The sequence below is a fragment of the Schistocerca nitens genome, chromosome 3, assembly GCF_023898315.1.
Source record: "Schistocerca nitens isolate TAMUIC-IGC-003100 chromosome 3, iqSchNite1.1, whole genome shotgun sequence".
In the NCBI taxonomy this organism is placed as follows: domain Eukaryota; kingdom Metazoa; phylum Arthropoda; class Insecta; order Orthoptera; family Acrididae; genus Schistocerca; species Schistocerca nitens.
In genome coordinates this window covers 525,234,919-525,258,958 of record NC_064616.1, presented here as the reverse complement: position 1 = coordinate 525,258,958, position 24,040 = coordinate 525,234,919, and the positions used below count along the sequence as shown (strand labels likewise).

Sequence of the window (24,040 nt, the reverse complement as noted above, 5' to 3'; positions counted from 1 at the left end):
CTGACGTATTCTGCGTCGACGTTTACGTTTCGAGCCACACAGGATTCAGTCGCTACAAGGCCTTTACAATGGTCATGGACAACAACATGTAGAGAGTTTTCAATTCATTGAGGGAGTGGAGATGGAAGGTAATACTCTCCTTTCATGTTTATTGTTCCGTTTTAAGGCTACATTTCACATAACTGGAAAGCTAACCACAAGAACGCGGTAGCCACCTACCGTAGTTGAGCATGAGAGACACTCTCAAAAGTGTGATGTGATTTATACCATTACCAGAGTAAAGATTCACGGTCTGTCTCTATTTGCATAAATTTGGTTACAGCAGTCATGTACAGGGTGTTAAGTGTATTGGCAGAAATACTTTGATAATTGGAACCTTAATATGTACCCACTTCATTGTGTTAGTTATCTTTTCTCTGCGTTCAATAGGATTCCCGCAAACGCATCACATCATTTACCACTTGATGTTTTCTGTACGGTCGTAGCTGCACTGCGAAGTGGACTATGCCTGTCAGTATAGACTTTCCATTTTGCATCCATGTGTCGTCACTTCAATACCCGACCAGCTCCCCAGGCGAAAGTAAACATTAACGGTTGCTTCTGCCACGCGTGCTTGCAGGTGTTAACCAACCTGAAAACATACTACTCATAATAGCTACAGTTATTAGTGTCCAAATGAAGTAAATATTGACTTAATGCTGTTCAGTACACTGTCTTCAGTCATCAACAAAAATATCTACACTTACACCACTGATACCCTGTATCTGGATGTGCTGCACATACGGATTTTTCCATAATTTCGGGAACGAGCCAAAAATTTCGTTTTCCAACGGTTCGGAGCACTACCACACCAGCATATAAGAGCTGTTCTTAGCAGTGAGCTGCCTCAATGATGGATCGGCTGTAATCCGCGTACAGATATCACATTGCACCATTGGCCACGAAAGGCCTCTCACATCAGTTGTTTTTAGGTTGGAATGGGGGAGGGGGGAGGGTTAAAAGACCCGGTTTATGTGTCTTTCCACCAACAACTTTGGGTAAATTGTGACGTCACGTGGCAAAAAAAATCCATTAAAAAGTGTGAGACGAGTTTGGATGTATGTCGTGTGCCCGGTGGAGTGAACCTTGGAAACCTTTGAAAGGTAAATTAAAACTTTGATCCAAATTTAATTGTAAAAAAGTATCTCAGGATTGTATTTACATTTGTGTTAAAGATATATCCTGTAAAACTAATAATTACTTTGAAAATAAAAATTTTGTCGCAGGTTAAAATTTACTGGAAGGTTCTGTTTATATTTATGTAGAAGCTATAGTGTTGTGAAATCAGATGAATGTTTTCGAAGCACACTGTACTTTACAGCGATCGCGGGTATAATTCGAAGAATTTTTATTCGTCCTCTCTATACCTGTTACTCTTGCATGAGATACCTGACACTGGAATATTTTCAGTGGTCATGTAGCACAGTCGCAGCGCTCAGTTTGAGAACCGATATAAATGATATCTAGCCCATAATAAGATCACCAGACAAGAAATTAGTTACACCATATGCGCACACACAGATTAATCATTAAGCGCTTACAGATAGCGCAGCAATAGAGTCACGTGCTCAACCGCACGCGCACTGCCTTTACGTGAGCATAAGGCAGTGGCGATCAGCAAGGCTTTCGAGCAGACATTCTGCATAAACATGGGTAAAAGTAAGGACATGACAGAGTGGTAAAAAGAGATGATTCTGTAAGGCTGTCCCCATGGCCATACAGTTGCGTGATGTTGCTATATTTGTTGGCGCTCCGTGTAGAATTGTTCAACGTGTCTACAACCAGTGGTGCAACACATATGGCCACGAAAAATAACGACAGAGTTGTCGTCGGAAAGAGATCCTGTCTGAGAGGGACCGAAGACGCGTTTCACGGTTTCTGAATCAAAGTGACTTAGAAACGCGACGGGAATTGCTGCAGACAGTGAATGAAGGTCCACCCCAATCTGTTAGCAAGGAACATAGCGACGGAAACTGCGTGTAATTAACATGTGGATTCGGGTCACCTAGCAAGAGGTAATTGCTCACACAGGTGCATAATGACTACAACAGCAAAGTTCATCGGACTGGAAGAACATGTGACGGGTTTTCTGAACACTTTCCCATCCTATCACATCTCGATTGTTCTAAAAAGTCACCGGACTTGAAAACCATACAAAATGTGTGTGACATGTTGGAACGGAGGGTAAAACGTCGACATTAGTTTCCTTACAATTTCGTGGAACTGTGCTATCACATCCTAATCGAGTGGCTTAACCTGGATGCAACGTATCTACATAACCTTTCGGACTCACTTCCTAACAGAATCCAGGTGGTTATCAAGTTCAGGTGCGGAATTACACAGTATTAAATGATGCTTATAATGATTTCTCTAGGATTGAGTAATTATTTTGTCCGGTGATTTAACAACTACAATTGTTAACGATTTCTTGAAATTAAATTTTCAAGAGACAAAATAATAATGATTATGCTAAATTAGTGATGAGAGCAATCCATGTAGCAGGACTGTACGTATAGCTTACCAGGCTTGTCGAGATGAGGGGCAGGCGGCGTAGCGGCCCTTGCGATCTTGGCGAAGGGAGCGCCGTACACCAGCCCTGGCGCCGACGGTGGTGGCCCGTATACAGGGGGCGGTGGCGGGCCCGAGTACCCACCTGTCCACGCAAAAGTTTCTTCAGCATACGCTTGTCTCATTTTTTAAGATAAAACGCCGTATGAAACACACTACATTTTTACATGCCATTCATAGTCACTTTCGCTAGACAATGTTTCGTGAAACAATGATAAAATGTGTAATCATTATCAAAATATAAATCACTTTAACCGTCTTTGAGAATAATTTAGGTGAGATGTGGCTCGAAATACGGAATATGAACATCAGTAAGCACATGAAATCAGTCATTAGAATTTCACATTGTGTCGTACAGTGAAAGAATAAAATGGAACTGCAGTGCGCCATCTTATACGGAGGAAATCCACAAAAATGGCCGTAAGTCAAAATAAATTAGAAATGCATATTATATAAGAACATTTTTCGCAAACAAGATCAAGAATGGGTTACACATTTAGGTAAAGATGAATTATGATACATTTGTTACCTCAAATTATACAATACGAACCACTCTTAAAAAGAAGATATCAATTTACTTAAGATGAAAACACATGGAAAACCACATTTAACAGAGCATATCGCTATTCCCAGCTGCGAAATATTTAGGAAGGGTTGTAGGATGCTCTCTATGAGCATGTAGCTTTCAGATACGGAGACCTCTCTTAGCATTCTACGTGGTGCATACATTCAGCAATGGGGAACTCACGCCCCAGAGCAACCCCATGTGGATTGGAATTATACCATCCAATATGCTGTTCGCAGTCACCCCTTCAAACACAAGACTGCAGGGTTCATCTGTGAAAATTACACACTTCCATTCAGCATCGGTCCAATTACACTATGTAGAGCACTATGCTACACGCACACCCACACGGGCTGAATGAATTTCTGTTTCTTGTAGGTGAAAATGTTTCTATCTTAATTGAAAATATAAATTGTTAGTACTGTTTACGTTTACGGTAAGAAAAATTTGTAAGATATGGGAATATTTTATTTCAAGAATAATATATTCAGTCGTTTTGCGGTACAGGTTTTTGTACAGGGATTAAATAAGATAATCTCTTCCTAATTGAATGATGTAGGTGAATAGTTCGATGTCGTTTATAGCAACCTGTAGTCAGAATAGGCACAGTATTATTTTCTAAGGTTGTCATTATTATGGGGTGGTGGGTCGAATCAACTTATCTAGTCTCTGCCTGGCTGTCAGTGGTACATACGCAGCTGAACGTTTGACAAACAGACCAAGCGACTCTCGTCACCCAACTCACAGTTTGTCAGGGAACTGAAAGTCATAAGACAGCTGAAGGTTCTGAAAACAATCGACTATTAGGCATCGCTGGTTTTCACGATACAACTAAAGCCACATATCGGTTCTGTTGAAGGGTATTTATTTTCTTTCGACGTGATTCATGACTATGATGAACAACTTTCTTCACCTTTGTATCGTAGCCAAAGCCTTGAGATGACACTTCGTGGCTTGTTAAAAGCTCTCTAAACTTCGGTCTATCCGGCTACTGTGTATCTAGGAATACATAGTTTCAAAAAAAGGCTGAAATGGGGTCCTTGTGGTCTTAATTTTGTAAATTCCAGTAGTAAACTACTCTCTGGTCACAATTAATATACAAACGCGATTCAACGGTATATGCAGTACGATTTTACATCATTCTTACATCACGTGCCTATTCATTCCTGTGCAATTTCCTCTTTCGATTTTCTTTTTTCCATATTATATCAATTATTTCACTATAGTAGGTATTTTGAGTCATGTCATTTGTCTAAAGTGATGTTGAGTTAACGAAATAATGAAACGCGTGGCAATTCTGAATGGAAAGTACTGTGAAACGGATTAGGTCAGATAGAGTTGGCAAAATTATCTTCATCAACTAGCACTTCCTTCTTCGTTTGGTACGGACCAAGAATAAAATGGCTCTGAGCACTATGGCACTTAACATCTGGGGTCATCAGTCCCCTAGACTTCGAACTCATTAAACCTAACTAACCTAAGGACATCACACACATCCATGCCCGACGGAGGATTCGAACCTGCGACCGTAGCAGTCGCGCAGTTCCGGACTGAAGCGCCTGGAACCGGTCGGTTACCACGGCCGGCTGGATCAAGAATATAATTGAGCTATAACGCACCAACATCTTGAAATTAAAATCCTTACAGTGTGCTTCTAATTCACAGTTTGTTGCAAACGACGTTAGAATTTGAAATATGCCGATTTTGTGGTGTGTGATACTGTGGGAAAAGTGGTTTATCGTAAACAACATATAGTTAGAGAAAACGCTAACGATTTAATTACAAACTATGCCGTGAAACATTTACTGCATCACAGGGACCTGTTACGTTACAGTGCATTAAAAAAGGTTAAATATCGGGAAAGTAATGATAATTTGCTTTTAATATTCTGTCCCTCTTTAATGTCGAGATGAACTGAGTTTAAACATTCAACCGTCTAGAAATCACAAAACATTATTGCTACTGTTCTAATATGATATATTTACCGATGCGACGCGGAACTCTGTTTTCCGGCAAACTTTCAATGTGGCAGTGAATACCTGATGCCGTAATTCATGGAAGTCACACCTCGTTGTCTCACATTTTCCCCCCAGTCCATTCTCGCATATTAGATCTTAATTATATTAATCTATATGTTTAATTTGCTGACAGTCCCATAGGACTATTGTCCAGTGAATTTCTGGATTACATTTCGATGCACTTAAATTGAAACAAAAATGCAAATACTTATCTCTTCAGTTACTTTGTATCTTTACTTACAAATAAAAGTAATTATTGCATTCATCAACTTCTACGCAGGAAGGAAGAACACAAGGACTTTAGTGGAAGCTCATAATTATTGTTGGAATAGAAGCTCAAATGTATAAAGCTTACTTTACAAGAAATAAATAAAATTCTAGATACCTTGTGCCCTGTACGTACATGGTTTTTCATACGTTTTAATGTTTTATGCTTATGTGTAATACCACATACATTCTGTTATTTGAACGCATCTGTTTCAAGAGTTTATGAACAACATAAATGGCATAATAAGCTCTAGTCTGATAATCTGTTAAAATATCTTTATCTTTGCATTTATTGAGACAGAGACAGAACTAATGCATTTGCTTATCAATTATAACTTAAAGAATCTTTCTGTTAGTATCCATAGGATCCAAAATATTTTTTGCGCTCGGTGTGGAATCGATAATCACACTGTAGTAATGGACTGTCCTTAAGTACATACGTTTGTAAACCTATTTCATTAAGGTTAACTACATTAAATAACTATAAAATGATTGCATCTGAATGTGAAATTTGCTTAATTCAATAAATAAAGGAATTTGTGGACTAGTTGCAGAAATGTGATTATAGTGCGGTATGATTACAATAGTTTTATTTGTATAAAACGTTCTGTTGGGACAATGGCTAGTATGAACCCTTAAAAACGCAACCACGAATCATTACTATCTTTCCATCACTATGGTTACGATAAATAACCAACGATATGCCTGTAATGTTAATGAAAATCTCTTTGAATGGTTTTCCAGGGGCTATTTGTTGTTACTCCGAGAGAAATGTAAGAATAGCAGGTGGATTGTGATGTAAGTGCATTAGTGTACGTATTCACCCGGAGATACTTGGGTCATCAGAGTCGTCTGCGTTACCCCTCAGCAGATCCAAATGTTTCACATAAAATGCAGCAGCAAACTACATCTCATGAATCCTAGAATCAATGCGTCCCACACTTGGAGAATCTCTCCCTTTCCCTCCTTCAAAGTTTCCTATGGCTGTAAACATATGCAGAATTACCATAGGAGGTTCTTCTACTCGCTATTCTAATTATGTAAAAGAAACTTTAATATCGATTTTGTAATGCCCTCTATTTCCACGTTAAGATACGGCCAAGAAAGGTCAACTGCGGTAGCAATCTTTCATTACTGTGAGCATAATTTTCTCTGATTCCTTAAAGCAATGCGTCCAGTCGACAAAGCAATTTTTCAGCACCTGTTTCGAAAACTGCCTTTATCATGTAAATTACATCTGCGTACTTCCTTGTACAAAACCACGAGCTGTGAGAGCAACTGCCCCTTCCCGTCAGGCAATGGTGATTCAGTTCCCTCATGTGGTGACTTTCACAGTCCGACTCCAGGCTCCCATGAATCAGTATATTTTTAGTCAATGTTATTCTGCCAGTCATCTGAAAATACAAGTTTCTGTAGATCCTCAGTATGTTACGTATCTCGAGTGGGATGTGTCTTCTGAGACATTGGTAGCTGATGGTCAAGTTCTGAATGCGTTTTCAAGCAATGGAGTAATCTTATTGGTATGGGATGTCATTGAATCTCGTCACTTTCCTTGGTTTCCAAACATAGCTATTATTCTCAGCAGAACAGATGTCTGAGGAATTTAGCCAAAATAAGAATAAGACACTCTCTTCAGCGCACGCAATGTTTTATATTCTTGGAAAACGAGAATCAGTATATAATTATATGTGGCATAGCACATCAGTTCTGATGGATGCTCATTTCGCTATTCAAACTCAACTTCATGTTTGTAATTCAGCAATTCCCCCATAAGCCCAAGTCTCTACCAAACACAAAAGAAACGTGTATCGAATCTGTCTGTAATGATTATATAGTTATTTATTGCTTTACACATACATGTTTATATGAACCCCAGAGAGTACCTTGTGGTGCCTGGCGCAGGGTGAATTGTGTACCACTATCACCTCTTCTCTAGCTCCCGCTCGCCCCACTCTTTGCTTCGTGAATGTTCCGCGTGGCAAATGAGTGTCGGTAACACTGTGTAACAGCTCGAGTTTTACCGTCATGTTCGTTTCGTGAAATACATGTCAGATTTGCTACAACTTTTCTGGCGTTACGTATTCAAAACTTCGTCTACATTTATTTTTACGTATATAAATTTTATTAAGCTTACTGCAATTCGCCATCATTCAATTTCTTTGACATTCTGCGAACATTACAAGCGTGTATACACTAAAGCGCCAAAGTAGTTGGTATAGGTATGTGTATTTAAATACAGAGATATGTAAACAGGCAGAATACGGCAGTGCGGTCGGCAACGTGTATATAAGACAACAAGTGTCTGGTGAAGTTGATAGATCAGTTACTACCGATACAGTGGCAGGTTATCAAGATCAAATAGAGTTTGAACGTGGTGTTACAGTCGGCGAACGAGTGATGGGACACAGCATATCCGAGGTGGCGATGAAGTGGGGATTTTCCCGTACGACCATTTCACGAGTGTACCGCGAATATCAGGAATCCGGTAAAACATCAAATGTCCGACATCGCTGCGGCCGGAAAAAGATCATGCAAGAACGGGACCAACGACGACTGAAGAAAATCGTTCAACGTGACAGAAGTGCAATCCTTCCACAAACTGTTGCAGATTTCAATGTTGGGCCATCAACAAATGTCAGTGTGCGAACTGTGCAACGAAACATCAACGATACGAGCTTTCGGAGTCGGAGGCCCACTCGTGTACCCTTGATGACTGCACGAAACAAAGCTTTACGCCTTGCCTGTGCCTGTCAACACCGACATTGGCCTGTTGATGACTGGAAACATGTTGTCTAGTCGGACGAGTCTCGTTTCAAATTGTATCGAGCGGATGGATGTGCACGGTATGTGGACAATCTCATGAATCCATGGACTCTGCATGTCAACAGGGCACTGCTAAAGCTCTGTAATGTTGTGGGGCGTGTGCAGTTCGAGTGATATGGGAACCCTGATATTTCTAGATACGACTCTAACAGGTGACACGTACTAAGCATCCTGTCTGAACATCTGCATTGATTGGTGTCCATTGTACCTTCCTACGGATTTGGCCAATTCCAGCAGGACAATGTGACACCCCACATGTCCAGAATTGCTACAGAGTGGCTCTTCTGAGTTTTAACTTTTCCGCTGCCCAGCAAACTCTCCAGGCATGAACATTAGTCAGCATATCTGGGCTGCCTTGCAACGTGCTGTTCAGAAGAGGTTTCCGCCCCCTCGTACTCATATAGACTTATGAACAGTCCTGCAGGATTCATGGTGTCTGTTCCCCCCAGCACTACTTGAGACATTATTCGAGTCCATGCCACGTCGTGTTGTGGCATTTCACGTTCTCACGGGGAACCTACACGATATTAGGGAGGTGTACCAGTTTCTTTGGCTCTTCGTGTTTACATCGGTATTTTCTCTCATATCTTACAAATCAGACAATAAACACCATGATCGTTTTCAGACTAAAACTTATAGTTTGATCACTATTAGAAAACTTTGTTGGAAGGATGCTACGCTTTTTGTGCACTTCGCCTCGCAGCGTAGCCATGCGGTCTTAGGCGCTTGTGACGGTTCGTGCGGCTCCCCCCGTCGGAGGTTCGAGTCCTCCCTTAGGTATGGGTGTGTGTGTTGTTAGTGTGTAAGTTAGTTTAAGTTAGATTAAGTAGTATGTAAACCTAGGAACCGATGACCTCAGCAGTTTGGTCCCATAGAAATTACCATAAGTTTCCAAAATTTGTGCACTTTAATAGTTCTTTAAGTGCTCTTGTGAATACTGATTTTCTGTTATTTAACAAATCAAAGTTGAATGAAATCGCATCCCTTAGGACGAATGACCCACGTTTGTTCTTCATTAGTACTAATCCCTTTCGTGACGTTTCTGAACATTGTGTTGTTTCATGTTTAATAATTTCAACATGTTCCTTCTAGTTGAAACTGCGATGTTTCATAAACGTTTACTCTTGTCTCATGTGAGTAATTTTAGCTGTAACTAAAGTGTTCCTTTTGCATTCCTACTGAGAACGTGTTTACTGGTTGGTTGGTTGGTTTTGGGGAAGGAGACCAGACAGCGTGGTCATCGGTCTCATCGGATTACGGAAGGATGGGGAAGGAAGACGGCCGTGCCCTTTCAGAGGAACCATCCCGGCATTTGCCTGGAGTGATTTAGGGAAATCACGGAAAACCTAAATCAGGATGGCCGGACGCGGGATTGAACCGTCGTCCTCCCGAATGCGAGTCCAGTGTCTTACCACTGCGCCACCTCGCTCGGTGTGAGAACGTGTTTACTATCAGCGGGAGTGTTTCGCACATTTTTAAAAAGTTATTGGTGTGAAATAGTACTAGGTCTACAATTTTGTTTCCACATGGTTTCTCGAAGTTCCAAGCTTCATTGTTCAAAATTAAGCAAAATTTACGATTCAAAGTATTGGCCATCGCTGACCACTACTTTCTCCCGTCTTTCGAGCAGCATACGAATCCCGCGGTAGAACTGGACGTCTTTTGAGGAGATCCTGGAATCAATCCAATTTTGCACATGTTCATATAACCGGAAGTGCTGATCAGCCAGGTCGTGTGCCACTGATTGGGAAAGGTGGTAATGATGAATGGCGTCATTGGCCGGGAGGCTCTTGCGGGGCAGTTCCGGCCGCCTTGGTGCAGGTCTTATTACATTCGACGCCACATTGGTGACCTGCGTCCCGGATGGGGATGAAATTATGATGAAGACAGCACAATACTCAGTCCCTGAGCGGAGAAAATCCCCGAGCCAGCCGAGAATCGAACCCCGGCCCGTAGAACGGCAATCCGTCACTCTGACCACTCAGCTATCGGGCCGGACGTGGTAGAGAGCGGGAACATTGAACTGAAGAATCCGGCGAGTGGGGTAGGACTTCTAATTTCAACGTTTCCAAGTACGTTTTGACGGGTACTGCGACGTTGGGTCGAGCAATGTTATGCTGCAAAATCACGTTTTCATGTTTATCGCAGTAATGTATGTGGCCGGTTGTCTTTAGTGTTCGGCTCAGACGTAGAAACTGCTTTCGATAACGAACTCCTGAGGTAGTTTCCATCGGTTTCAGAAGCTTCGAAAACGGTCTGTCTTCCACCGCCATGCCGATCTTCGGCGCCAAAATCACAGTTCTTGAAGCGTGCAAATCGTTTTCTACACTTCTTTCACTAAAAGGTGCCTCACCATAAGACTTACCCAACATTTTATGATCCTCAACCGGAGGTTCCTTCATGTTAAAGTAGAAAATCAAAACTACCCACAAAGGTCGAGAACTGGGCTCGTAAGTTGGCACACTCAATCGAGAATAACTGTATGATAGAATAACAGATCGACTAATGTTTTGATGGCGTTCTTCTTATAAATACTTAAGCTTATTGTATGGTATTTACCACATACTACCTGCACCACCACTTGCTGTTACTGTCATCTATCGCAAACCGGCGGAAGCAAAGTTGTAGAAGGGCATACTGAGAAGTAATGCCTCCGAATTGATGAGAAAGCTCTTAAAGATTTTAAAATAAAACTAGCTTTCTTAACATTCTAAATATTTATCTTTCTTATCTACATATTTACAACCCTCTGCCGCTAGAGGGTTCCTAATTATAGCGTGTGACATGCCGGCGTGTAAAGCAACTATGTCGATGCGTGATAAACAGAGTGCTTCCACCTAGTTTCGAATTCGAAGATCTCGTTCACACATGGAGCACCCTCCCCTTCAACATGATAGTGCCACACCACACATGAGCGCTGCGACCTCTGAAATAATCCCACACATTGGCTCAAAAATGGTTTAAATGGGTCTAAGGACTATGGGGCTCAACATCTGAGGTCATCAGTCTCCTAGACTTAGAACTACTTAAACCTAAGGACATCACACACAGCCATTCCCGAGGTAGGATTCGAACCTGCAACCATAGCAGCAGCCCGGTTCCGGACTGAAGCGTCTAGAACCACTCGGCCACAGTGGACGGCCCACGCCTTGGTTTCACTGTCATCCATCACAGTTTCAAATTGGCGCCATTCCATTTCCATCAGTTTTCAAAACTTAAAGAAAACCTTAGAAAACTTCACTTCGATACTGATGAAACGGTGGAAGCAGAGGCTGTGGTTCCGTCAACAAAATCAAAAATCTATAGTGACTGTACCAACAAACTGGTCTCTCGTTATGAGAAATGTGTTGGTCACCAGACTGGCTATGTTGAGAAACAAGCACATAGACGTAAAGAATAATGATGTAGAATGTTAATAATCTTTGTTTCATTCAAATACCTTTAAGAGTTTTCACATAAATAAGGAGGCGTTTGAGTGTGTGTGTCTGTTTATGTGGAGAGGATGAGAGAATTCGTACGAACGAAAGGACGCCCAAACAACTGAAGCTAGTTGTCCTCATGCAGCAGCTTGAATAATTGTGTAATAGAAAGATTTTCTCTTATCCTGTTTTCTTTATTTTTAGGGCAAAGTTGCGATGATTCAAAAGAGAAAAATAAAAACAATACCTCATAAGACTAGATTTTATGTTTCCGAGTTTTATTCTGAGTGACCGCAACGATTAAAGAGCGTAATTAGTTGCATATTTGTTGATGGTACGTGTGCAGAGGCCTTAGACGTGTACGTTTCAGGCTTTCCCCGACATGTGGGCGCCGATGTTTTGAAGACGTGTTTTCTGTTTCCACTGCTGTACTGAAACTATGTGTGTTCCAGTTTATGACTTTTCCTTACTCTAGTGAACTCTTAAATTTGATAATGATACTGTCTGAAATTGATTTTAACTCAAAATTTACACCTACAGTTACAAACCCACAATACGGTATGCTCGTACATTGGATATATTGTTCTCGACGTACCAGATGACGAAGAAGAACTGTACTGGAGGATCTCCACACTCAAGGAACATGGAATCAAACAGGTTCCGCTTACACCATTCTGGATATCGTGAACGAAGGGAAACATCTGGCTTTCAAACGTCTGGTGTTGGAGGAATAAATGTCATTGCTACAGTGGATATTTCTATCTTGATACGCGGGTGCATATTGTGTTCCATATTTCTGTAACAAACTAACGCCAAGAGTACAATGAGAAATAAGGGAATAATTTTTGGTAAACGTATTATTAAATGCCACTGGTTTCGTCAGCGTAAATTATGCAGTGGAGTTGGTTTGTTAGCACTGTATTAGTATCCTCGTTAAAAAAGGTCTCCGCAGCCTTGCCAGCATTACCAGAAGTTGTTTCAAAGCATAAATATTTTGTGGACATTCGGTCTTTCTCAGAGTAATTTTATGAGACAGAATAAAAAATCTTCAGGTTTGTTTCCATCAGGAACAGCGTGCTCGAAGACCATGTTAATGTGATCCAAGGCAGGAGGAAGGGCAGCATTGGTCGTAAACATTAATCCGTTTACTGCAGTCGATTTCACTTACTGTGTAGCTATTTTCAGTGCAATTATAACCAAGTCATAATGGCACATCGTAAGTAAAAGCACACATGGTACCATATTGACATTACAGATAACAAACATTTAAACTCCTTTTTAACAGCTTTTTTCCTTTGATGTGAGTGTGGTAATATGTGTGATTTTATTTACGATGATTCACCATGACTTGGATATTATTGCGCTGAAGACAGCCACACAACAGCTGAAATCAATCTATAATGAATAGATTAAAATTGACGTTCCTCCTGTCTTGGATCACACTACAATATTATTACCATCTCAATTAGAATACGGAATCTAAATGATTTTTCAGTTAAAGCCTACCGTGGTCCAGTGCTTTTATTAATGAATGGTTTCTTTTTTTAGTGAAAAACGTGACTCTTAAATTGCACTGAAGGCAGTTCTGGGCGGTTCTTCTCCACAGAGATTGATTTTATTCTTTAACTTCTGTCTTTTGTTTTCTTCCTTCTAATGTTTGTGTAGGTATCCACATACCATTTACCGTTTATCACCTTAGCCTCCTTTGATTCGTTGGAGCGACTGTTTAGAGTAGCTGAATTACTGCTGTATTGTTGCTCCCTTGTGTATCTCTTCACTATACCTCTTACGTTGGAAATCTCTTTTGCACTTGGTAGGGAGGTACGCTTGCCCTTACCTGAGACAATGTCAGTGGTTGTGCGCAATGCATTCATACGTCAAAGTGGTTTGAGTTTACTACTTAACACAACGGGTACAGAACACTGTGACTGCTCTAGGCGATTAATCTCATGAATGATCCTGTGCTTATTGCTGTTCACCTTATTATCGTAGAAGAAGCAAACCGGTACGAAAAAAGTATCTTCTTTATGTTGTTTATAAACCTCTGGAATCCCGTCTGAAATATACAGCAAAAATGTTGATTTTAAACGAAAGAAAACCTTTGCATGAGACAATCATCAAAACATTTGTATTCACCTTTACTGAACCGACTTTCCTCTGTTGATTGTAACAATAAACAAAGCATTTTGAGTTATATCTATAAACAAAGAAATTTATTTTTTTATTCACTAGTTTCCAACCTACCATGCAAACCTAAGATATTTGGTCATACTTGTCAGCACACTGTTTACAGAAAAAACTCAGATGTATATTCTGACAGCTTTGCCAACGTATGTACGTCAGATCAATGAAAACAGCTCATAATACAATCAGGTGGACCGCGAATGATAAATTCTATTTCCTCAGCAGTAGACAAAGGTAGCCACCAAAGTATGAACACAGTAATGGCCAGTAATCATTGCTAACAGTATACCAGGAAGTACTTTATACGCTCAATATAGAGAGTTTAGTAATCAGTTCGACCTATCCCTCATCTATTCCTAAAAATACAACTGAGGGTCAAACAGATCAAGACATTCACTCCTTCAGGAGTTTAATCTTTGCTTGCATTAAATCACCAATCCCTACAACGTAAACTAAGAATCATGTGCTGTCAGGATATAAAGGGCTATCAAGATGTAAAGAAGATACACATTTAAAAACTACCGAATTCATCAAAGAGGATATAAGTATTGCAGATTGTCAGAATTTACTTAAGAATGCTGATGTACATCATACTATTTTAAGTAAGAAATTCTACATTTTGTTCAAGGATTTGATAGAAGTGTCAGGTAGCGTAGAAACGTGCATCAGCAAACCGCAAAGGATGTTGCACGTATCTAGAAGGTAAACGAAAAGAAAATCTCACATTGGACAAGAGAACTAGTAAACAGATGGTCAGACTAAACAATTCAAACGATGACAGGAGCGGGATAAGATATGTCAAATTGACGAAACCTGTTCGGAAATTTCTTCCAGTGGGTGTGTTAACGTACAACGGAAATTTGATAAAACTATTGAAAACAATAAGGATATTAATAAAATGAAACAATCTTATTCTGGGGATACAAAAGCCTTCATAAGATAATATGACAGCAAAATTTTAAGGAAACGAAGCAGAAACATACATTTGCGGGACAAAACGTATCAACAGTTAATAAGGGAAACGGCACAGCTAGTAACAGCTAAAAACTGACCATCATTCGATGTTGGCTTTCAGAGTTCGAGGAGCTCAAGAGATTAATAAAAAATACGGACTGTCTATAATACAGAAGATGGTGTTCTCAAAGTAATATCAGAAAGAGATGTAAGACATGAGGTGTGAAGAAAAAGAAGCGCCCGAAGACGATGGAATCAGGAGGAAACGTAGTACACAAGGAACTCGAAAAATTATTTACAGGGTGTCTACGGAGTAAGACGGTTATCCTAGATCGTAAAATAGTTGTCATCATTGTAATTCTGATATCAGTAGAACAAAGCTTAAAAATATATAGACCAGTTAACCTCAGCTCCGTAATGCACAAGATATTCAGTAAAATTATCACAAACAACAATAAAAACTACTGGATTTTAATAAAGCAAAAGCACTTGTTATACTTCAGTACACGATTTTCAAATCTTGCACGAAAATGTAGAACGAAAATATGAGCACACTTTACCACTTAATCAGGTATGAACCGATTTAGAGAGAGATTTTGAGTCAATTAAAAGTAAATCTATTCTAAAAGCCATTGAGAAATAAGTCGCTGATTCCTCCTATGTTAATATACTAATTAATATAAACATAAATGCTACATCTTCCATTAGAAACCACTTGCATTGTGAAAAATTCAGAATTGAAAGAGTAATCAGGCAAAGAGTGCCCATATTATAAAATCTATTCTCAGCATCCCAGAGGAAATTTTCAGATCTGCTAACTCGGAAAGAGAAGTAATACAAGTTAATTGAAGATATCTGAACCACCATTGTTTTTCTGATGCCTTGTATTATTTTTCCTAAGAACAGAAAACTTTCCACACAGGATGGAATAGATTAACTCCGGAAGTCGTATGTAAACTTGAAAATATAATATAACACCATTAAAGTAATGTACAATCAACACACCGAATAGAAAGCAGTACAATTCAACACATAAGACTTAGAATAAGTTGTTAGGTTTTTCCCATCTAGCATATTTGAAACCAACATGTCGGTGTAGAATGGCCTGAAATGATTTGATAGGCCGAGCGGTTCTAGGCGCTACAGTCTGGAACGGCACGACCACTACAGTCGCAGGTTCGAATCCTGCCTCAGGCAAGGATGTTTGAGAGGTCATTAGGTTAGTTAGGTTTAAGTAGTTCTAAGTTCTAGGGGACTGATGAACTCAGAAGTTAAGTCCCATAGTGCTCAGAGACATTTTTTGTTGACTCTATTCCGGGTTGGTTCAAATGGCTCTGAGCACTATGGGACTTAACATCTATGGTCATCAGTCCCCTAGAACTTAGAACTACTTAAACCTAACTAACCTAAGGACATCACACACATCCATGCCCGAGGCAGGATTCGAACCTGCGACCGTAGCAGTCGCGCGGTTCCGGACTGAGCGCCTAGAACCGCTAGACCACCGCGGCCGGCCTCTATTCCGGGACTGTCGGCGTATGAAAATCCTTGCTGGTGAAATTGCATATGCAACTGATGACCTCAGATGTTAAGTCCCATAGTGCTCAGAGCCATTTGAACCATTTGATTTGATACATTACATACATATCTGTCTATCGAAAAGTTTACAGTAAGATATATTACCAGTCTTTAATTGTAGCCAGTGCAACATGGACATTTAATCCAAAAGTAGCTCAAATACTGAGGGTTACTCAACGAGTATTGGGGAGATATATGTTGAGGGTGATTAGTGAAGATACGATAACAAATTAAAGGGTCTGAGAACAAACTAGAGTTGAAGACGAAATTATTACTTAATTAAAATAAATTTGTATGGACTGTACACGTAGTCGAGGAAGTGGGCGGGAGACAGACGAAGGAAGTTCTTCATCGGATTGGAAGAAATAAGAGAAGACCAAAATTAAGACCTTATGGAAGGAGGATGAGTGGCATTAGAAAAGCAGCAGGAGCAGTATGGGTTCCAGTATCGAATATGAGAGGTTTACCCACCAGTTAATGGATACACACAACCATATGAATGGAATGTTACATTTATATTTCCTTCCCTTCATTCCTGCCTCACATTCAATGTGTCGTACTTTTGCAATGTAGATATTTTTTCAGCTAATTTACTACTAACTTTTAACATATGTTGGACTAAATGTAAGGTTCGTTATATACTCACGGAAAATGTCCCAGTCAACACAAATACGATCTGAGGTGGGATGTTAAAGCATGTACCACTGCTGAATCGTTCAGTCCTGCAATCTGTTTAGCTCTCTCCAAGAATCTCGTTTAAGCACACATCAGTGCCATCAGAAACCCTCAGACCACAATAGTACCTGCGAAGTATCGGTGGTTGCTAGCAGTCGATTTCGTGCTGTTGAATAATTCACACTACCAATCACTGTCCCCCCTAATTAAACATTTATGCTAACTCTCTCTCTCTCTCTCTCTCTCTCTACGTTGCCAGATGTTGCCTTTGTGAATTTAGCCTCAGCTGGATTTTTTTAACCTTTCGTCGTTCGGTTGTAGCTCTCCAAAGCAACTGATTCCTTATGGCAGTAACAAATGATGCCTCTCGGCCAGTTCACGAATTTTATCCGCCGGTATACCATGTTCATTACACGTAATTCTATTCATATACCTATTTGGTTCCCGAATTTCATTCATTGCCACCTATGTCTATTATCCATATACCCAACTGTTTCACTAACTCTCTCATATCACTCCGTCACCTAAACATCAGAAGTATGGTACAAATATTTAGCATCTCATTACATACACGGAGCTGATATTTGAACAAATGATCGCAGCACGAAAATATTTTTTGTCGCTACCGCCACTAAAAAACGCAGAGTACCTTCTAAACTAACAAGGATTGTGGAACACTTTTGTGCACGCTAAATCCAAAACAGTTAAGTGTGACGAGGGCGACCGTTCGACTGGTAGTAATTCTAATAGAGTGCTATGCATACCCTAAAACGATGCCAAAAGGCAACTATCCTCCCTCCCCCCAACCCGCTAGCTAATACACGACATCAGCAGAGTAAGGATTCATAAATGGTTACGATCTGCCATTTCGCCGCTGAACCACAGCTTTTATTTCCTGTAGCGGGCCAGTGACTCCGCTCGCGAAACGTGCTTCGCTTGTGCTCACCGCTGTCGAACTAGAGGCCGTGCAAATAACATCTCCGCAAGAATCCCATAGTAGCTCAAAATCGCTGCACCGAGGAGATACGAAAAGTTCCATTAGTCCTTAAATCATAACCGAGCAGAAAGTATTTTAAACCAATGTTGACACAGTGCCAAATTGTGCAATGCTCTGTGCTCTTAATATGTGTTTAATGTACATACCATGCATGAAAGCATATGAGGTCTCTGTGTGTCAAAGTGAAGCTCTTAAGCTGGAAAATAAAATCTGAAACCATGTTATCACCACAGAATGCTATCGTTCGTTACTAAAGCGTTTTATAACCGTTACGTAATTTCAGTCACGAAGATTTTTGAAATTACTGTAAAATGATATAGTTCAACTAATTTTTCACTCTCTAACAGAAAGATTATGCATATCAAGAGAGAAAGTAGAAATATACTTCTAACAAAATAATTCGTATATTTTTTTCCGTAACTGAGGCTCCTGACCGAGACAGATTCATTTTAGGGTAACGTTGTGTGAAATCCGCTATCAGTCACAAGTGAAGGTGACTTACTTAAATCACGATTGGTTCAGTGCTTACATCTATATTCAAGTGATTATGCATTCAGTTTCATGCTTCCTCATAGAATGCTGGAGTTCGCTGTTTAATCTAGAAGACAAATTACGAAATATTGACTAGAGAGACGTGTGAAACCATAGGATGTTACAAAGTGACAAGAATTGGATGTACTTAAATATAGGTGGAGTATCCAAATCGTAATTACATATTTCTCAACAAAATAATCATTTCAATCGGATCATAATATTCGTAAGATGGGTTTTCATAAGATTTAAATAAATTACTTGACTTGTTTGAATGTTACGAAAATTCAACGTGTGATTATAGATTACTGTCCCATTTATGTATATGTTTGTAATTTGATTTATGTAACAGATTATGTACCAGACAATTCTCCCATTGAAACAAGCGAAAACTGTAACTATGTCCGCTCGCAACTACTAATAAGGAGGCTATAAATCATGTATTATTATTTAACGGTGAGTATGTAACGAATTACAAATTGACAGTAACTATGTCATATGTTAAATTCTGACAGCCGGCCGAAGTGGCCGTGCGGTTCTGGGCGCTACAGTCTGGAACCGAGCGACCGCTACGGTCGCAGGTTCGAATCCTGCCTCGGGCATGGATGTGTGTGATGTCCATAGGTTAGTTAGGTTTAATTAGTTCTAAGTTCTTGGCGACTGATGACCTCAGCAGTTAAGTCGCATAGAGCTCAGAGCCATTGTTTTAAATTCTGACAGTGTGGTTCTGCAATCATGTATTGATTTTGTTTACTTTCATGTGTAATACCACAACACGTATTACCTCTAGACTCTTTAACGATACTATCAAATGTGAACACGTGGGATGCTGTCAGTTCTACATATACATGCATATTCTGCATACCATTGAGAAGTTCATGGGGACTGTAGGTCCCATTGTAACAATTATTAACGCTACTTCCCATTCCACTCAAGTATTATGTACAGGAAGAATGACTGTTTGAATGCCTGGTGTAATTAATCTAATCCTGTGCTCACCATCCCTGTGGGGCGATACGTGGGGGTATATTCCTAGAGTCATCACTTTGTGGAAACATGGTAAGCAGGCTTTATCGAGATAGTTTGAGCCTATCTTCAAGCGTTCCAGTTCATTTCTTCGGCATCTCTATGAGAATATCCCACGGGTCGAACAAACCTGTGACCTTTTGTGCTGTCCTCTCTGTATACGTTCAGTATCCAATGTTAGTCCTGCTTAATACAGGTCCCAGACACTTTAGTAATATTCTAGGATGGGCGCAAGAGTGATTTTCAGACAATCTCCTTTGTGCACTGATCGCATTTCCCTAGTACTCTACCAACAAACCGATACCTTCCACTGTTTTTACCAAGGAGTGAGCCAATGTGATCGTTCCATTTCACATCCCTACAAATTGCGTCACCTAGGCATTTGTATGAGTTGACCGATTCCAAAAGTGACTCGCTGATACTACGTTTTTTCGGTTTACATATCTGAAGACTTAAAGCAAGCTGGCAAACTTTCCACCACTTTGAAACATTATCAACATCTTAATGAATATTTGTGCAACTTTTTTCAGGCAGTACTTCATTATATATAACTGCAACATCTGCGAAACTTCTGAGGGTAACGTTAATATTGTCTTAAAGACCATTAACATACAAAATGGACAGCACAGATACCAGCATACTTCTTGGACACACCTGAAGTTACTTGTACATCTGTCGATGACAGTCCATCCAAGATAACATGCTGTGTCCTTCCCATCAAGAAATTCTCAGTCCAGTCACAACTGACACTTGATGTTCCTTATAATAGTACTTCTGATAATAAACGTATGTGTGGTACTGAGGCAGTGCCTTTCGGAAACCGAGGAACACTGCGTCTCTGATTGCATTGATTCATGTTTCTCAGGATGCAATGTGATAAAAGTGCGATTTGGGGTTCTTATGATAGATGTTTTCGGAATCCACCCTGGTTGGCATGGAGAGGTAATTTTGTTGTAGATACGTGACTACGTTTGAGCTCAGTTCATCTCATCTAGAGATAAAATTCTAATTGTCATTGACGCGTGAAAATAGGAATATGGTGATTCAAATTATTACTTTGGTGGAAAATGTGCAATTATGATTTCGTTCACATGATTTAGTAACAAATGGGAATATATAATTTGGATACTCCATTTATATGTAAATACACCCTAGTCTCATTGCTTTGCCACTTCCACTGGTTTCACTCCTGAGTCAAATATTACGCAGTTTTCCTTTTAGCTTAAACAATGAACGCCAACAATGAATGTCGAGATATGAAACTGAATGTGTGATAACGCGGAAATAGGTATAAGCCTTAAACTGGCTGTCATTTAAATATACCAACTTCAGTTGTGAATGGTAGTGGATTTTATTCAGCATTACCCAACAAAATACATAGCCTGAGATGGCTTTTACCTGCTTGCATGCTGATAGTAAAATGTATGTTTAACAGATTTTTTTTTCATCTTGGTGGATCGTTGGGTGCATAACGTTTTATGACAATAATGTTTTACCCTTTCTTAATTACCGTTTAATTCTTACTTATTAAAACATACAGTACGTCGCAAAAGTAATAGTTACTTCAAGACTATTTTGTGTTTGACTTTATGCTGGTGTGTTTTTATAAGACTCTGGAAGAGATGCAGGCCTATAATACTGATAAGAAATTTGCCTCTGTGTTGGGCGCGAGCAGCATCGTCAATCAATGTGTCAATGACGTGAGGCGGCCAGCATACGAATTTCAGATTAACCGACCGGTAATAAGAAGTATACTTGATAGGATGTGGTGCACTGCCATCACTGCATGCGTGGAAGACAACAAAGGCTTGTCGTTTCCTTTGTTGCCTTCTGCGCTCTAAACATCATAAAGTTGACTCCTTATCACATCCCAACAGATAAAGCATCGCACGTCTGTCTAGAAGATTTTGTATATCTCAGCCACCATCCATACACGGAAACCCTACCACTCGCATCTCAGTCATGAAGCTTGATGTATATAATGGTTGAAAATTTTACAACTTTTCAATTATCATAACTGCGATAACCGTAGGCTGCGTGTGACTCAAGTAATAGTAATACAGGGAAATATGCAAGATGTAATATACACCGTATTTGATAATAGTCACACTCCCTTTGCGAAAATTGCATTTTACTTAAGGAATGATAGAACGATATTTTCTCATTTGCACTACACGGATCAGACCGTAGAGACAGAAACTAAACACTCCCAAATTAATCTATTCATTTTACACCTTAACATACACCACCGACTTATTGATCCTGATTACTAAACAGTTATTAATTTGCGTCAATTTGACAGGTAATACATCCAAAATACTGTCAGAAAGCGTAAACCAAAGTCATCCATAAAAAAATCGACAGGAGGGAAGTGTCCGAAAGGTGTCCTCCGTTTGTGCATTGCAATTTCCACTGTCTATACAACGATAAAGTTCTCCAAAAATGTTGTCCAGACGAAAATTTTATGGTTATTGGGAAAACACACGTGTGGTAGACGGAGACGCACAGTCATGGCTTTGATTGGCTCTCAACCCAAAAGGAAAGCAAAAATTTTGATTCATATAGCTTAAAACAATTATTATGTCTACCTGGAGAGTTTGAGAGAAAATAAGTTCAAATAGGGTTAGTTGATAAAAGAGATCAACCTTACGAAAAAACATTCATGAAACATATTCCACAATGATTAAAATGTTGTCGGGGATAGGTGTGCTTCAGAATTGTGTTCAACTATTTACAATTTGGAAACACTTATTCCTAGAAGATTTGCTTTATTCCTTTCAATGAACAAGTGTGCTGCGTAACTCTGAGCAGATGATTTATTTTATCCGGCTATGCGAAAGAGTAGCATAGACTGCGTTTCATTACATCCTATGTATGAGTCCAAAATTAAATGTATTAGCTGAGAAAAGGATAATAAGCATCGAAACTTAATACGCAAGCGAGACGCTTAACCCAAGGGACTCGGGACTCGTATTGGAGGGGAGCGAGACACAAATGTCCCCGTGGCCATACAGCTTTAGGTTTCCATGGTTTCACTAAATCCCTTTAGGAAAATGCAAATTCTCGCCCACATTCGTTGCTCAGTTTCGTACTAAACAGTAGTGCTCCGTCTCTAGTCGACAGCCTTTTCGTTTTGTTATTGGTAACGGTGCAGAGAGGCGTAAAGTCATACTTTACGAAAATGCAACATGATTAACTAGATAATCAAGTTAGGTATTATTTGTAATTCTTAGCCGTGGCAGAAATCTGAACGATTAACCTTCATCAAAATATCAGAACTGAGTATCTCTTGGCGAGCGTTTTCTAGGAGATTCTGATTAAATGAGATTTGTGACGTCAATCACTTCTCGCTCTTTACACATTTTTTTTTAAATTGGATACTCCATTTGCTAATTCGAAATTTACCAACGGTAAAATAATGATTTTGTTAAAAATATCGTTTCGAAACATCGACTACTATCAAAAGTAAAGAAATAAGTTGTAAAAGGACGGTGACAGACTCTGATTTGTGTGTCACTGTTGTACTGTGGAGATTTGACACGGGAAAGGTGCTGTTTAAGTCAGCTTGAAACGAATTAAAATATTTTATGGTGTCACAAGTTCAAAATAGGTAATAACTATCCACATAGTCTGAAAAGAAGAGAGAGAGAATCGAATCGATGAGGCCAGTGTCCTGCTACGATAATCACATTTGGAAATGAGATACTGAAGTACGATTCATTTGCCAAAAAGAAGGTAATACCGATGGTAAAACGTCGAAATTTCAACTAAAATCTCTAAATTACACTGTTGGGCTCAAGTAACGGGAAAAAGAACGACAGAAGAATCCATACAAAAAAGAAAATTGAGAGAAGGTATGGAAACAGTGGATGGCATTAGAAGTACCTTAAAATTCAGAAGACAACATGATTAATACAGTTCCAAGGCTACATTCGACAAATAAAATCCGCAGCAACGGCGAATGAAATAAAATCTTAAAGGAAGCTCATAATAAACGCCAATGTTTACATTTTGAGATTCATTCCCAAAATTACCATGTATATTTGGATATAAGTAGAATCTCCTACGTATCGAAAATAGATGAAAGAAGCTGGCGAAAAATTTTTCAACTGCGATTTACTCTTAATAAACTGAGATTGATTTAAGTTTCATAAAGTTGTTCAGATTATTCACGCTGACCAGTTTAGCCTATATAAAAATTAATACTGTGATGAATACAGTATGAAGTATAGATGCGACGCGCTATGGACGACATAGCTAGAACACCTATCTCAAAGTAGCAAACTGAAAAGTGCTAGATATCCACTCTCTAAGGCTGTTAATAATTGACTGTGGCTCAATGGCCTGGTGCAAGTCTTCCAATTAGACGCCAATCTGGCAACTTCCGGGTCCTGTA

At 39.6% G+C, this 24,040-nt stretch overlaps 1 protein-coding gene across 1 annotated transcript in view; it reads right to left on the bottom strand.

Annotated features, from left to right (window-relative positions):
* Positions 1-24,040, bottom strand: part of LOC126249647 (uncharacterized) — a 275,730-nt gene that overhangs the window by 133,541 nt on the left and 118,149 nt on the right. The window contains exon 4 of the mRNA XM_049951326.1: positions 2,561-2,692. Coding sequence (XP_049807283.1) covers positions 2,561-2,692 — 132 coding nt within the window. The remainder of the gene's footprint in view (positions 1-2,560; positions 2,693-24,040) is intronic.